The sequence below is a fragment of the Tachypleus tridentatus genome, chromosome 7 (genome assembly GCF_004210375.1).
Source record: "Tachypleus tridentatus isolate NWPU-2018 chromosome 7, ASM421037v1, whole genome shotgun sequence".
NCBI classification, from domain to species: domain Eukaryota; kingdom Metazoa; phylum Arthropoda; class Merostomata; order Xiphosura; family Limulidae; genus Tachypleus; species Tachypleus tridentatus.
Genome location: NC_134831.1, coordinates 144,569,479 through 144,587,262, shown reverse-complemented (window position 1 = coordinate 144,587,262; position 17,784 = coordinate 144,569,479). Strand labels below are relative to the sequence as shown.

The 17,784-nt window shown below is 33.6% G+C and overlaps 1 protein-coding gene across 20 annotated transcripts in view; it reads right to left on the bottom strand.

Moving 5' to 3' along the window:
• The window catches only part of LOC143256811 (uncharacterized), a 222,196-nt gene that overhangs the window by 167,631 nt on the left and 36,781 nt on the right, over window positions 1-17,784 (bottom strand). For 9 of the 20 annotated variants that reach the window (XR_013031513.1, XR_013031519.1, XR_013031511.1 and 6 more), the window contains 2 exons: window positions 16,925-17,131; window positions 5,454-5,564 (listed from right to left, as the gene is read on the bottom strand). Coding sequence is in view for 3 of the 20 variants with exons in the window: in XM_076514524.1 (XP_076370639.1) it covers window positions 5,454-5,564; window positions 15,018-15,061 (155 nt within the window). In the remaining 17 variants the exon portion in view is untranslated. Of the gene's footprint in view, window positions 1-5,453; window positions 5,580-7,676; window positions 7,726-15,017; window positions 16,487-16,924; window positions 17,132-17,784 lie in introns of those variants that run through there. The other 11 variants (XR_013031505.1, XR_013031504.1, XR_013031503.1 and 8 more) reach the window with 4 other exon arrangements.

Below are 17,784 nucleotides of genomic sequence, written 5' to 3'. Positions count from 1 at the left end.
CAATATATGTATTATTGATGATAATTCTAATTAGGTACAGATTAACAACAATAAACTTAGTCTCAGGACAACATGTGTGTTACTAATGATGACAATTGTACATTGTTTACAACATTTCAACAAATAAGACAAGTTGTGTTTGTTTGTTTGTCTGGTTTCTCTTAAAAAAATTTTTACCAGTAATATCACGCCAGAATGGTAAAACAGAAGGTAAAACATCATAAAACTGTAACTTTTTATATGTGTTACGACATAAAAACTGAGAAAATATGCAAAACATGATATGATAAGAACATAAAACACAAACAAATAGTACGATTTTATCATCTAAATCGATATAAAATGGGGGATATATATATTATAACCATGAATTTTTAAGTCATAAAAAGAACTCGTTAACATGTCAATGTGTTCTGTTTATGGCTTAAAAATTTATGGTCATAATATAAATAACACTGCACAACAAAGTTTTTGCTTCTTGAACACTGTTGGATGTTCCTTATAGATTTTTGGCTGATGATCAAGAAAATCGCATCCAAATTTGCCAATCACGTACCGTTTCATCGAAATATTCAGTTTTGCTACAATGGAAAACAATATCAGGGCAACTGGAATCCGTCAATGCTTGCTGACTACTATTGGGCACTACGACGTGATGCACCGGACATTGAATACAAACAAAAATCAGAACCAAAACACTTTTAATTATGTTGAACTTAAGAGCGTATTAGAAACATAAACGCAATTAAATACGTTATTACCGGTAAACAGTTAACTGCCTTTTTCTCAGAGATTCTACGTGATGAAGCAAAACCAAAACTATATTTGTACAAACCCACCAGGTACCTGTCACAATCAGCAAACACTTTTCAGGAAGCAAAACTTTTCAAAAAAATTGTTGTGCAGTGTAATCAAAGGTTGGGATTTGCTGTTTTTAACGCAGTCATTTCTCATGATTTTCTTTATTCATTTAGCTTCAATTGGACGTAATTATTTAATTTCACTAATACACACACACACACACACACACAATTATACAGAATAAAGAAGAAATTTTATAATCTAAGGATAATTTTGTTTGTTTATAGTTAAAAGCAGGAAGCTCTGCCCACTACTGATATCGAAACCCGGTTTATAGAATAGCTTCGTAGATTTATCGCTGTTCCAATAGGAAGCTCGAGAATAATTAAATTGATAATTGTACAATTTGATATTTACTGCCATCTATAGTCAAATATTTTACAAGTCTGAAATGTTATGTTACATACATTCCTAAACCTTTATATTATGCATAAAAATGCTTAGACGTAGTAAAAAATGGTGGAGTTTTTCAAATTTGGCGAGGGTAAAGTTATACATGCTATTACAATCTTTCACTGTTCACCAAGAATGCATTGCCCCCTGTTTTACTTCTTTTTCACTTTTATGTATCTTTATTCTTGTAAGTTTCGAAAGTGAATAGTTATATATGAATATTACAAAATACCGAGAAGTATGGAATCCGACATAGTTAACACGTGTTAATGAACTGTAAACAAAGGGAGTATTTTATTTAGCAAAAAAAAACTGAAGTAAAAATAATTATTTTTATTAATATTGTAAAAGAAAATTGTTTGATGAGAATTTCTCATTTCTTTAATATTACTCTTTTCGAGAAGAACAGTTAAAGGTAGGCCTCTATTAAGATTCATAATTGTGCAATAATTAAAAATGGTAGGATTTTAATTGTCTTTGCCAGGCTTTTAAAATGAGGTAATTAATTATATAATGTTATTAATAATTATGTAGGATAAACGGTAAACAGTTTCTGTTACACTTCCACTGACCTTTTCTGCGCCTTCAGCTATATAGGGGCCATTATAAAAATGTAAACCAATCTTATTTTTCGGGCCAAAGAAATAAAACCCCAATGGTGGCGAGGGTTTCTCCATCTGTTCATTACTTCTATAATAAGGACGGCTATAAATGAACACTAGAGGGCTTCTGACAAGGTTGTTTAGCCAACGTGAGCATGAAAATGCATAAAACAAGACCGAAACGTTAGCGTTCCGGCTGTAACTCAGAAATCCTAAGAATCATACTGCAGTGATGCTGAGCAAGCTTAGCATTTTCAGCTGTAGGTGCGTTATAAGTGTCACAGACAATTACATTATTCTGTTCACAGTTGGATAATGACTTTTGGCGGCAAATACACTCTCTTTTGTGGTGCTCAGGAGTGATCTATTTGTTAGAGCAAAAAACTAAAAATCTGAGAATTTATTGGTCAGAGCGTTGAATTAGGGATCTGAGGATCAATTGGTTAGAGTATTGAGCTAAAGATTTGATGATCTCTTTGTTAAAACATTGGACTAAAGATCTGATGACATTTGGTTAAAGCACTGAACTAAAGATCTGATGACCTTTAGTTAAATCACTGAACTAAAGATCTGATGATCTATTGATTAGAGCACTAAACTAAATATCTGAGAATCTCAGGTTTGAGAGGTGGTACTACAAAACGTGATTCGCACTTTCAGTTAATGATGCATTATAAATGTGACAGTAAGTCTTGCTACTCAGTTAATAGTAGCCATTTTAGATTATAAGTGCTTCTGAAAGGTTGCCTTCTTCTAATTTGTCAGTTTGTAAGATTTCGAGCAAAGCTACACGAGGGCTATCTGAGCTCAACGCCTCTAATTTTGAAGTAATAAACTAATAAAAAGGCAGATATCAATCCCAAGTCTTGGGCTACTCTTATGAGACTACACAGTGGATCTTAACTGTCACGCTTATAACGGATCCACGATCCAAAGCGTAGAACTTTAGTTGTAATAGTAAACAAACCGCGGAATCTCAATTTTACAGTCCAGAAGGTTAACCACTAGGCTGCCTTTTTATTTCTTTTAATATATAATATGCAGCTCGAAATATATGGGCATCTCTTCATCTATTAATTTAGCCTACTGTGTACGTAGTCAGACCTTTTAACCTGGGTGCCACGTACGGTACTGCATAGGTTTAAAGTACTGTACTGAGAAGAGTAGAAACTGTATTTGTGTATATACGTGTTATTCTTACTTCTTAATGAAAAATCTTACTGGAGGCTTTTTGATAACTTAATTGCCAGATTTTTTAAAGTGTTCCACTAGCTTTATGGGAACAATAATAAAACGTTTTAACAAATCCGATCATATTAGAAAAAAAGAAAGAAGCAGAGGTTTCGGTGATATTACTGACTCTAATTTGAGACAATTATTCAATAAATGTCTTTTAATGCTTCTTTAAAGATTCTTTGGGGCAAAAATACAGGTATATAGATATCGTTTCCTGCACTTCTTTGTCAACAAAAATGTTAAAAACTTTTCGTTGTGTTTTCCGAGTTTTATTCAAGGCAAAAGATCAACATGATTTTAGTTACACTACTTAGGTTTCTTCAACATAAGGAATGTTTTTTAAACATTAACATTATTCAAGAATTAACAGTTAGTATGATTTTACTCAGGCTTACTAAGTACAACAGTGTAAGACATGTTTCTGTAATGTTTTTCAACCTTCTTTAGTACAAGAGTAAAAGACATATTTCTATAATGTTTTTCAGCCTTCATAAGGACAACAGTTAAGAGATATTTCTGTAAAGGTTTTTAGCCTTCATAACGACAACAATTAAGACATATTTGTGTAATGTTTTTCAACCTTCTTTAATACAAGAATATAAGACATATTTCTAAAATATTTTTCAACCTTCATGAGGGTAACAGTTAAAACATATTTCCGTAATGATTTTTAATCTTCATAAGGACAAAAGATAAAACATATTTCTGTAATGTTTTTTAAAATTCATAAGGAACAGTAAAGACGTATTTCTGTAATATTTTTCAACCTTCATGAGGGTAACAGTTAAAACATATTTTCGTAATGATTTTTAACCTTCATAAAAACAACAGTAAAGAGATATTTCTGTAAAGGTTTTCAACCTTCATAACGACAATAGTTAAGACATATTTCTATAATGTTTTTCAACCTTCATAAGGGTAACAGTTAAAACATATTTCTGTAATGATTTTTAACCTTCATAAGGGCAACAATTAGGAGATATTTCTGTAATGATTTTCAACCTTCATAAGGACAACAATTAAGATATATTTCTGCAATGATTTTCAACCTTCATAACAACAATTAAGACATATTTCTGTAATTGTTTCAAACTTGATAATGGTAACAGTTAAGACATATTTCTATAATGGTTTTCAACCTTCATAAGGACAACAGTTAAGAGATATTTCTATAATGTTTTTCAACCTTCATAAGGGCAACAGTTAAAACATATTTCTGTAATGATTTTCAACCTTCATAAGGAAAACAGTTAAGACATATTTCTCTAATGTTTTTGAAGAGTATTCAGTACAAAATTAAGTCAGATTTACATTGTTATTCACGCTCTTGTTTAATTAGACAAGTTTGGTTTAGGTTTCGCACAAAGCTACATGAGGGCTATCTGCGATAGCTACCCTTAATTTAGTAGTAATACAGTAGAGGGAAATCAGTTAGTTAACACCACTCACCGCCAACTCTTCAGCCACACTTTTACTAGAAAACAGCGAAATTGACCGTCATATTTTATCGCCCCCACGGCTGAAAGGGGAGAATGGTCAGTAACAGTAATTAATTTGCAGTTATAATATATCACTTTGATATAATTAATACTTGAAACCGTTAGCACTCAGAGAAAATTCATAGTCATAGAAGTGGAAAGATCTTTACGGGCAAAACTGTGGTAGTAATACATGAAATTATTGTGAAACGTATGACTATCTTTGGTTTCCTCAATTCTGTACTTATTTTATTATTTAATAGTTACAAAACATTTCTAGCATGATTTTCAGTTTTATAAGAGCATGAGTTAAACAAATTTCTATAACATTTCTCAAAACGTCCATAATTCAAAGGAAGAGTCACTTATTTTTTACTCTATTTTAACTCATCTCTTAAGACAGTTTTCTTTGACGATTCTTAAGCCCAAACACGATAAGTGCAAGATATACTGGGTGGATAATTCTCAATTTTGAATAGTGCAATAGCTAACTGAATTTTTATGACAGTGTTCAGGCTCAGAACAAGAGTTAAAGTATGATTCTATATTGTAAAAAAAATATATATATACGAATAATCACCAGCAAAAACATTTTTATTCCCAACGTATTTTTTTTGGATAAGCAGTGAGTGGTTCTATCACACCAATACAGTGTTACGACATAAAAAAATTTGGGTAGAATGAAATGGATTTAAAAAATACAACAGAAGGTAATAACATTGTAACATTATATAATATTGATGCATCACACAGTACACCTTATGGTAATAGCACCGATTTTGATTTTCTCAAACAATAAAAGAAATTATGAAAAAAAATCATATAAAATGAAAATTTTTTTAACACACTACACACAGATATACATTCATATATAAATACATACATGAATGGAATTTCAGGTTCTCTTGTGTCTGTCATGGTCCGGGCCAACTGAGGAGTTTCGATATCAGTGACAGATTTCTCGAGCATGAATTCAAGGAAAGAAAAGATAGATCTGAAATACACAACTCTGGAATAAACCAATTAAGATGAATCTGTATAAAAAAGATACTCTATGGTTTGCGTTATTTCATAAATTGTAGGCCTAATAATTTATAATGTTTCCTTTGTTTTCAGCGGTTAAACCATAAATTTCCTGAATAAAAAATATACAATATATATAAAATCAGTTTAAGTGGTAGCCTAAAAAAACAACAACATATTATTGAGTTAGAAAAACATATTGATTGTACATTCTGCATACTCACGAGTAAGTCTAAATAATAAATATAAAACTGAAACAAAACTTTCTAAAGAGACCATTCACGATCACGATTCACTCGTGGCATTTTAACGAACAAGGATTTAGTGAATATATATATATTTGCGGAGTATTTTCTTGTTTTAAGTGTGTCAAAAATCATTACTGGTTTAAATGTTGGGAAATCATAGGCACTAATGTAATTCTCTGCAACGGTATTATGGACAGTATTCAATTGTTCAATGTCTTTGCATACTCTGAATAGTATATTATAAAGTTTTCGACCAATCTTTGCATTTGGTTTTATATACAATATTATTCATGGAATATAATGGCAGTTATTTTTACTGTGTGTTGACAAAGAAAGCTATTTACATTTGATTACTTCTCAGGGAATTCTGGAAAGGAAAGCACTTACAACATGGTGTGACAGTCTTGCATGGCCTCAGACATGTGATACGGGTTAATCGATGATAGAGTTTTGTAAAATTATGGCTTAGAATACAACCTTACATTTGACAGTTATTTTAATAAGTCATCCATCTAGAAAATTCAATTTTGATCACTCCTGAAACAATGGAGAAATATTTTTCAACACATCATGATGACAATTATTAAAGGAGACTTAGAGGCATATTTATATCGAAAATTATGCGTAAGTCTTACGTTTTAAACTCACCATTCAAAAAATGTTAAACGCTGAGCGATAGTTGGTAAACTGAATGAAATTCATTTAACACCTATAGAAAGAGTATTCTATATCTTGAACAGTTGAAAAATGGAAATGAGATCAAAGAAGATGACTATTAATTCTGAGCTGTTTAAGAAAAACTGGGAAGTTTTAAAAAACGATAAGGATCTTGGTCCAGATAATATTCCCTAAAGGATTTGAAGGAGAAGGAGGTTAAAGATTGGATATGTGAACTATTTACTGCTATTTTTTGTCAGTGCTTGAATGGCGGACATGTGCCTAAGAATCGGAAGTTAGCTAATGTAACTTTCTTTTTCAAGGTAGGTGATTACAGTAATTATAAGCCTACAAGTTTTTCAACACTTATGGGAAATTTTTGAAAAATCTTTTAAAAATGCTTTGCAAGGTCATTTAACAAAGTACAGAATTTTATTGGAGAGCCCAACATGATTTCATTAAGGAAGAATCTCACTTCATAAATCTTTTGGAATTCTTTGAAAAGGTTAACTGTTTATGCAGATGAAGAAAAGGGTGTAGGTTTAATGTATCTGGATTGTGAGAAAGCATTTGACAAAATGTCACGTAAATGATTTATAGAAATATTGTCTATATAGGTTTGGAGGTTAAGTTAACAAATTGGATAGAAAAGTGACTGGATGAAAGAAAGCAGAGGATTATTACAAATGGAGTTTGTCAAGTGCATTAATGTTGTAAGTGGGGTATCTCAGAGATCAGTCTTAGGACTTTCGCTCTTTTGATTTACATTAATGATACAGATGAAGGAATAGTCGATAAATTATTTAAATTTGCAAATGATTTTAAGATCTTGGTTGTTATTAGCTGTGAAGAAGATGCTGCTGTTTAACAAAAGGATTTAGATCATTTAGTTAGTTGGACAAATAAACGGTACGCGGGTTTTAATTATAACAAATGAAACATATCACATGTGGGTTTTCATAATTTGAATTATAAGCATAATTTGGATAGGAATAACTTTAACAGTATCAAAAAAGGAAATGGATCTTGGTATAATATTCGACAAGTCTCTAAAGCCATCCAAACACTTTGATGTTGCTAATGATAGGAGCAAATAGGATTATATGTACATAAATATTGAATACGTATCTAAATATGTTACACTTTCATTGTACAGTCTTGAGCCTCTTACCTTAGAAAAACATTGAACTTTGGAAAGGGTTTAGAGATGGGTTACTACAATGGTACCTGAAATAGAAGGATTGTGATATGAGAAGAGGCTGAAATTCCTTGAAGAAATAAGAGTTGGGGAGGGTCCGATTGAAGTGTTTACGATTTTAAAGTTAATGTACAGTGTTGATAAATCACGTTTTTTCATGTTCAACAGTGAGAACAGTAGGACTAGGGGACACAAGTATAAGTTTTGTCAGGATAGGAGCCATCTTCAGTTAAGAAAATTTTATTTTTCTAACAGGGTGGTTGACTTTTGGAATGGGTTACCTTAAGAGCTTAATAAGTATGTGAATGATAAGGGCTGGCTTTAAGCTAATTCCGTTTAGAGTGTGGAACAATCGAGATAGACCAACAGGTTACAAATTACCCCAAAACATTATATTAAACATTCGTAAGGCTAGGAACGATCTAGAATATGTTTTAAACAATATTCACCGGACAACATTGCATCGGTATTTACGACATTGTTAGAAAACATTATCCCGTCACCTCCTAAGAGAAACTCACCGAAAACCTTAGTGTAGTAGCTCGGTTAATTTCTTTCACATGTGAAAATATAACATACCTTCTCTGAAGGTGCACTTGTTACATTAATCTTCCTACCGAAATCGTTGAACGTCCAGGTGGAAACTTAAAATCACGACTTCATATTTTTACTTGTTACCAAAACCCGTCACGCAGCAGCAACAAAAGGCATTCAGCGGCAGATCAAGAAATAACTGACATTATGGTTTGTAAACTGTGTCGTATATAAGACCACATGCAAATAATGTAATCAGTTTTATGTTTGAAAAGTTGGCGAAGAACATCAGAACATAATTTCAGAGTATGTTTGTTTGTTTTTGAATTTCGCGCAAAGCTACACGAGGGCTATCTACGCTAGCTGTCCCTACTTTAGCAGTGTAAAATTAAAGGGAAGGCAGCTAGCCATCACCACCCACCGCCAACTCTCGGGCTATTCTTTTACCAACGAAAAGTGGGATTTACCGTAACATTAAACGCTCCCACGGCTGAAAGGGCGAGCATGTTTGGTGAGACCAGAATTCAAACCAGCGACCCTCGGATTACGAGTCGAACGCCTTAACCACCTGGCCATGTCGGGCCTTCAGAATATGCAAAGTATATTTAACAACAGAAAATTGTAAACAGTACTAATATGGAAAATTACATCCATGCGCATGACTTACCAATAGATAGGTTAGTAGTGATTGTTAACATGTTGTGTGTGCGTGTGCGTTTTTTTATAGCAAACCACGTCGGGCTATCTGCTGAGTCCACCGAGGACAATCGTACGTCTGATTTTAGCGTTGTAAATCCAAAGACTTACCGCTGTACTAGTGGGGTACATTGACATATTGAAAACAACAAACAACCTTTCGTAAAATAAAATACGTAGAGCTCGTTGTTCATAAAACTATCCTACATTTGGCCATAACCATGGATGGTCTTATTTAAACTGTTTGCGTCAGTTTTTGACTTATCCTTTTTAGAATAAATAAAGAAATTATATGATGTACTTTTCAAATAAATTATTATGTTTATTTTCATTATATTGTTTTTTTTAACTTATGAGTACAATTAATTACATGTTCTATAGATTTTTATTCTTTAAAGTAATCAGTCTCAAGTTGTGCTACATGTTATAGTATATACATTACTGCATTGTTGTTAATTTATTTTATTTTTATCTGTTTTCGTGTTATTTCTGTCTTTTCTAACTATGGACTATGCTAATGCGATAGCTTTTATGACGGTTGTCAACCTAAATCAGAACAAACGTAGAGTATATATATGTATATACACATTTGAATTTTGATTAGTGTGATAGCTTCAACTGGTTGTATGAAGGTAACTAAGATTGGATTTTATGAGGTTATCAGACTTAGTCAGAACAAAAGCAAAATACACTTCTATAACATTATTTTAGCTGCGGCATAATGGCTCAGTACAAAATGTTAACTCATAGCTTCGTTATCTCTTAACTGAATTGAGATCTGTTTACGAATTTGGACTCAGGAGGTTTGTTATTTATTTATTTTTGGCTAGAATTAAGCACATAGCTGAACAATAGCCTATCTCTACTCTGTCCACCATGGATATCGAAATCCGATTTTAACAGTGTGATTCCACAAACATACTCAGGAGGTCAAATCCATTTGACTAATATATTTGACCACGTCCAAGGTCTCCTAGATACATTTACTCCACTTTAGCCTGGTAGAAGTCGTGGTTAACAATAAAATCAAATCGGGTATACGCATGTCCCACGCTCGGAATTTCTACCTCACAAACAATATAGCCAATGAAAAGAAAAGTCTCATAAATTAATTTACTATAATATTGTCTAAAAGAATTAAGTGCAGCAGCTACTGAGAATTCCATCTTACTTAGATTTCATTAGTGTGATAGCATACATAGGTTTTTGTTACGGTTTTCAGATTAAGTACAAGAGTAAAGTATTGGTTTGTTTTTAATTTCGCGTAAAGCAACACGAGCGCTATCTGCGCTAGCCGTCCCTAATTTAGCAGTGTAAGACTAGAGAGAGGGCAGCTAGTCATCACCACCCACCGCCAACTCCTGGGCTGCTCTTTTACCAATGAATGGTGAGATTGATTGAAACATTATAACGTCCCCACAGCTGAAAGGGCGAGCATGTCTGATATGACAGGGATCCAAACCCACGACCCTCAGATTACGAGTCGAGTGGTTTAACCACCATGTTGTGCCGAGTAAAGTATACATCTATAATCTTTCTCAGCCTTTTTTTTTGCACAATGAGTAGAATATGTTTTTTATAGTGCCTCTTTTAGTGTTTTAAATAATACGTGAAATAACTAAGCATAAATCGTTAATATGTTTCTGAGTTTTCAAGGTAAGAAGCAGAAGTACATGTCACTATTACAACCGGCATCGTCCTCCAAACAAAGATAAACCACCAAGCGGCATGTTCTACTTATCATTCGTTTTGTTATTATATTTCTTTTTTTATAAAACGTCCAATTTACTTTTAAAAACAACTTGTACAGTCAAATATGGCATTTTTATATAAATTTAGCTTTGTGTTAGTACAGTAGCTATAATTTGATAGTAGTACGTGTCTAAAAAAATACTGAATCTCACTGTGTCCATGATATTAATGTTTCTCTAAGGAAAAATAATATTGTGACCACAGTGTTAAAGTCTGAAACACATCCGGTTCTGTAAAATTTATATATGGACAAGTGAACTTTGTTGTGTAGAAGTCAATGAAAGTGTGATTCATTAATTTTATCACTAAGTAAGCACACAGCTCCTGGCTACATCCGGTTTGTTGCTGAGTCGTTGACATGTGAAGAAAGACGCTCTCACGTAAATATTAGTCCTAAATACAAACACACAACGATATAATATATATATACATGTACATTTATATTAACGTTCATGAGGCTACAACGATATTAGCTCATTTGTGAGGCGTGGGTTTTAAAGAGACACTGACTTCTTTAACAAGGCGTGACATCTGTTAAAAGGAAGACATCACAGAGTCAATTGCATCGTGGGAGCTTTTGACGAAACCTACATACGATCTGACAAAAATACAGAGGCCCCAACGGGAAAGTATTGTACATGTATGTGTATATATATATATACCCTAGCCTTAGATATTCTCGAGGGAACGTTAGAAGAATGAATTGATAAACTGTAAAAACATTAAAACTATTTCTTATTGGCTGAGTGTGCGTGTGTTTATACACACACATACATAAGTATTCAACTTGTACGATCAACTCTTTAACACTTTTGGGTAACGACACTAAACTCACACGTGATTTTTGAGAAAATATAAAAGCTTATAAAAATATGATTTTCTAGTTCCTTTGGATCTATTTTCAGTTTATTTTAAAAGATCAACTTTAAAAATATTCCCGAGGCTGGTGGAGTAGCCATCTTAATTTTGATTTTGTAACGTTATCACAGGTCTGGGCACTGTTTTAAAAACTGACCATAATTATTTTTCGTTGCTAAATGCATGGTCAGGTGGTTAACGTGTTTGAGTCGTAATCTGAGGGTCGCGAGTTCGAATCCCAGTCACACAAAACATGCTTGCTCTTTCAACCGTGGGGGCGTTATAAGTGAGGGTAAATCTTACTATTCTTTGGTAAAAGAGTAGCCCAAGAGTTTGCGGTAGGTGGTGATGACTAGCTGCCTTCCCTCTAGTTTTGCACTGCTTAATTACGGGCGGCTAGCGGAGATAGCCCTCGTGTAACTTTGCGCGAAATTGAAAAACAAATTTTCTTTAATTAATCCGAACTTTCAGTGATGTCAAGAAACCCACTTGTTGAGAAATTTATATGCAAAAACGGCTCGTTTCACAACCTGACGATGACCGAAGAAGGTCGAAACGTTGTTCGCTCTTCTATGTAAAATATTTTCTCAACCCAAACGAGCCGTTTTTGCATATAAATTAATCCGAACTTTATTGAATCCGAATATTATAATGTTCATCACTTAATCTGATAATACAGGCAAACAGTTTGTAACGTGTGTTCAAAATACAGGAAACAAAGTCTGAAGTTATTATGTTTTCTTACCTTTGGCTAAAAGCAAACTGAGTTTATTACGAAATATTCTATTTAGATAAATAAAATAACGACCTATATCTCCATCTTATATTTATTAGCTCAATGCTTCACTGTTATAACTTTGTCAGAAGCTATCAATTTCCTACAACTTCACTAACCCAGTGAATCCGATAGCTCCTGACAAGTTGTTTTTAATTAAGCACAAAGCTACACAAAGAGCTATCTGTGCTCTGCCCACCACGGGTATCGAAACTGAAATGGTTAAACGATACATACGAAAAGCTTCTTTTCCACAAATGACGGGAATGTTCGGAATGAATATTTTACTTTCAGTTTGTAGAATGAAATATGTTTATATTTGCAACTCAAACAATATCTTCGTGTAGTTGACGTTTAGAATATTAATGTTTTGTGTGTATGTGTGTGTTGCTTAACGAACACAATGTTCCTACAGTTTACAAAAACTGGGAATTTTTTTGTTGTTCTAGATTAAATAAATGTAATGTTTGTACGTTTTGGTCTTAAGATACAGACTGTTTGTACATGTTGATTTTTACAATGAAGGAGTCTAACCCTTTATTTTCGTTAGTCGTGAAGTGGGAAATTCGTTAAAGCTTGTTATCGGTCTCGAAAGTTATGCCTCGAATTTCCCGAACTTAAAAATAATCCGTCGTAGCTAAGAAAAGAAAATTAGCAAATTCTTTAAACTAAATAATTGATTACGGAACGTTTGAACAAAAGCTTGACGTGTTTCATTTTTACTAGAAACCTTATTTTCAGAACGAAGGATATATTGTCCTGTTTTTAAAGTAAATAACTTACGTTGTTGCTTGAAGAATTGTTTATTTGTAATTAAGCACAAAGTTACACAATGGGTTGTATTCTGCCCACCACAGGTATCGAAATCCGGTTTATACCGTTGTAAGTATGTGTAGATTCTAAAATATTTCCGGTACGAAAGACAACATTGTACGTACTGTTTCCAGGAGAGATTTATATCAACACTTAATACAAAGCACATGACTAGTTTCTAATTATCTCATTTTTTCCGATAACTCTTCATCTTACCAAAATATACTTCAACAGTAATTAAAGAACTACATCTCAAAATCAATATAAGTAGCAGGTCCTTATCGAGTCGTCACTCAGCAATCAATTACAGTGTAATTAATGGGGCTTTACATACTGGGGGGAGGGAGGGGAGAATGCGCCATGTCGAATATATTTCTGACCATACTGTCTTGATCTAACCGAATATCATATAAAATGCATGAAAATAACGACCGTGTTTGTTTGTGGTTACCATGGAATTTGAATGCCATGTTTGAAGAGACTGGTGTTTTGAGTGGTAATGAATGAGATGGATGATGTAAATTTATCTTCTGTTCATGTTGGAAGATGCTCAGGGTTTAAACTAATCACTAAGATCACGAGGTCAAAACTCTTCAGTCAAATGTTCTTCCTGTGAACAGTTAAAATTATCTTTATAAGAACAACGTCAATATACGATCTAATATCCACTGAGTTCAAAAGATTGCTCTCATATGTATTATACCATTTCGCAGTATCAAAGGCACTTAATACACAATATCAATAAATAGGTTCAATTATTTATAGGGAAAGGTAATCTATGACAAGCAGTGACATTTAAATAAAAACTGAAACAATACCAGAGATGCTACACAAAGAATGAGTAAAAATACTTTTATTTCCGAAAAGCAGAGGCTTGAGTAAAACTTAAGCAAATACAGATGCTTCAAAGATCATTACGTAAAATAATATTTACGTTGCGTATTCAAGGGAATTACCATATGCTCGAAGTAATAACTGTATTATCCTATATCGTTACATCCTGTTTGAAACGCCTGTACGTGTATAAGATATTCAGGCGATAATGGGAAAAAAAAAGAACAGATATTTATAAAGAACAGACTTCACTAAAATCACCGGAAGTCTTGCAGTAGAAAAATTAGACGAGGGTTCGTCATTACCCTTTACGTTCTTAGTTTCATAGTACATTCAAAAGTTAAGCGAGGTGGAGGTAAAGAAGTCGATCATTTGATTTTAGGTAAAGTATTTTCTTTTTACTATTGATGACAGGCTACGACGGATATCCTACCACCGATAATAATTCGGTAGTTTAACGGAAATGAAACCTAAACAGCCTTTTGTTCCCTTAACTCTGTCAAACGTGACACTTTTTTTTCTTGTGTAGATACATTTATAACTAGAATGAAACATCATAGAAAGAGGAAGTGAAACATGAGCCTCTGGGCAGGATTACATTGAGGCTTCATTACTTCTTGGCCTGGCATGGCCAGGTGGTTAAGGCACTCGACTCGTAGTCTGAGAGTTCCGGGTTCGAATCCCCGTCACACCGAACATGCTTGTCTTTTCAGCCGTGGGGGCGTTATCATATAACGGTCAATCCCACTATTCATTGGTAAAAGAGTAGCCCAAGAATTGACGGTGGATGGTGATGACTAGCTGCCTTCCCTCTAGTCTTACACTGCTAAATTAGGGACGGCTAAAGCAGATAGCCCTTGCGTAGCTTTGCGCGAAATTCAAAACAAACCAATAATCCCTTCTCAGATTTTAAACAAAAACAATTATACACGTTTATAAGAGCAAAACAAAAACAATTTGACTCGTTTAAAACTTATAATTTAACTTTCGAAATATTAGAATATGTGTGACACAGTAGGTCAATGTATAGTAATTCCCATTAAAAAGTATTCTACTCACCTATTGCAATCGCGTTTTGCATGCTTTACGTTCTTTAAAGTCATCAATTATCTGCAGTAACTTGTTTCTTGGCTAGTTTCAGTTCCAATGGATAACATTCCCAATTCCTGTTGCATAGTACCACTTCGTTATTTCTTTATTAATTTGAGTTTTGAAAATGAATGCAGAAGTACAGTAAAAACGATGATGATACATCCCATTCTAAATCTGATTTAAATTAAAGCAGCTATCCAGAAAAACTAGAAGAAATGCCAGCTGAAATTATTGGTAAGTTATTTTCAATTCCCTCACACATATCATCATCACTTGCACAAACAAACGTATATGGCTCGATTACTCTGAATTTATCTGAAACTGCCTGTAAGGTCTGAAATCGATTAGAAGGCTGTGCATTTGTTATATCTAGGCACCTGTAAAACGCTTCCCCCTGAAAAAACTTTTCTGAGTAGGCAAATAGTTCATTTGTAGAAAACTTGTTAAAATGAAATTTTACTTTTTTCCAGCGCCTTTCATGAAACTTTGTTTGTCCTCTACCTTTCCAATACTTTAATTGATGTATTTATAGTTTCTTAAAACTTATTTCTAAACGTTACTTAATTCTCAGTAGCACTGCATACCAAATTTGATACTTTTTAAAGGTCTCTATTTTTAGACTGCAACAATATTCATTCTTCTCAAGATATTTGTTTGGAGCACAATAACAACAACAAACTGACGTCCGTAATGCCAAAGCCTCAATGCGCTTATCAAAGGTTTTGCTCAAAAATACTGTTTTAAATGCCTTCAAGATGTCGAAACCTCAGATGAATAAATGCTTCAAACCATTACGACTATGAGGTAAGATGAAGTCGCGTCAAAATAATTTTGAAGGGGCTGGATGTTTCTGAAATTAACATAAATAAAGATAACGTATCCCATTTCCTTATGTTATTACTGATTTTTGTTTCAAATCCTATAGTGCCATATTTAGCTTATAAGCAGTTTGCTATTTTTGATATTTTTACTTGCCCACCACAGTACACACTACTCACACTAACGACTCCTCATTACCCTAACCTCGACTTTGCTGTTCAGTAAGGTCAAGAAATGTATTTCATGCCCACTGCCAGAGTGGTAAAATACTTCCACAAAAAGATTCGTTAATTTTAATTTTAATTGCAACATTCCTTTCAGGTGTTACCTATCAAAACATTTGCCTCAGCCGATCAAACACTGGAAATGTATTGGATGGCATCTATTATTACAGATAGGAAAAGACGCAGCCTTACTTTCGTCAGCAATATTCCCCTCAATAAGTTTCGCTAATGAGCTCATCTTATAACCAAGATACATAATCGAACCACTATGCCTAGAAATGAGTCGTTTTTATACTGGGTCATAGGTAAACAATTATATTATGTAGAAAAAAATCCTACTAATAGTATAATCCTTTCGGCGTTCCTTGAGAGCATCAATCAGATGTACCAAACTTGTCTCCAAAAAATTTATTTATTTTTTATGGTGTACGAGTTTCTAGATCTTCATCAACTGCAGTTGTAATTACAACTGCTCTTACACTACCAAGAATCTACGCGTATTTTTCATGTTTCATGAAAATCATTTTTTCTTGTTGCGTGACGCTAGTCTCTATCTTCTTTTGATCTATGTCATATTAAGTAATAAAGCTGTACAACGATCGACAAAAAAGTAGCCAGGTTCTCAGTAAGTACGGTCTGATTTCGAAGAGTAACAAAGCCAACCACACACGGTCGTTTAAATATTATCTGTGTTGTAGTGTCAAAATATTTTGTGGAGAAACAATGGTAGTTTAGCTTTGTGTCTTATGGAAATGGTCCATTAGGCTTACACGAAACATAATATTATATATTGTTTTACTTGGATATCCATAATATTTAAAGGGAAATTACCTCTGTCTGTAGTGTTTGTCATCTGCTGGGAGAAAGGCAGGTCCATAAGTTATTTTGTGAAGTTTTTTTTTCTCCTACATGCCTCTGATGGTTCCTTCTTTAAGTGTTTTAGCGAAGTTCGTTTCAACGTTGTTGGTCTCTGATGGGGTACTGACACTGAGCCCACTGTCTTGCTCCGTATCTGCACCAATTGTCACGGGCACATTTCTAAAAAATCAACGCTGATTTTAGGAACTTCTGCAACCTACTGCAATTCTTCCTTCTACAATTTACGCATTTTGTACTACACTTTTATGATTTGGAGGCATACTGACATTATAAACTACACTTTTATAAATCACAACATAAAGCAGATGGTATTTTCTGCGCAAAACCACAATCAGGAATGCATTTTCACTCGTTCTTTCCTATGGCGTGCAGTTGACGTTGAACGTGTGAAGTATTTAAATTACGCATTGAGTCCTGAAAGTGTCAGGTCGTGTCAACATTTCGCCAAAGCCGTTAACAGTTTCCTCGGTCAAACATGCTAGAGAATGCAATAGTCCGATCCGAATTAGTAAGCATAGAACAAAAAAAGTAAAACCTCATGGAATGAATGCATGAATAAATAAATATATTATAAACTAAGTTGATAACCCTGAAAATGAATATATTGAGTGCATAATAATTTAAACTTTCGACCCTACCGGGGCCCCCTAAATGCGTGGGCCCCCATGTGTAACTACACCGGCTGTTTTTATACACCACCATCAAACACGAAAGAGGTATCTCTAGAGAGCGTCATCTCGTGACATTTACATTATAAAAAGAACGAATGTGATGATTTTCAAAAACCACTTCACTGTTCTCTATAAAAAACT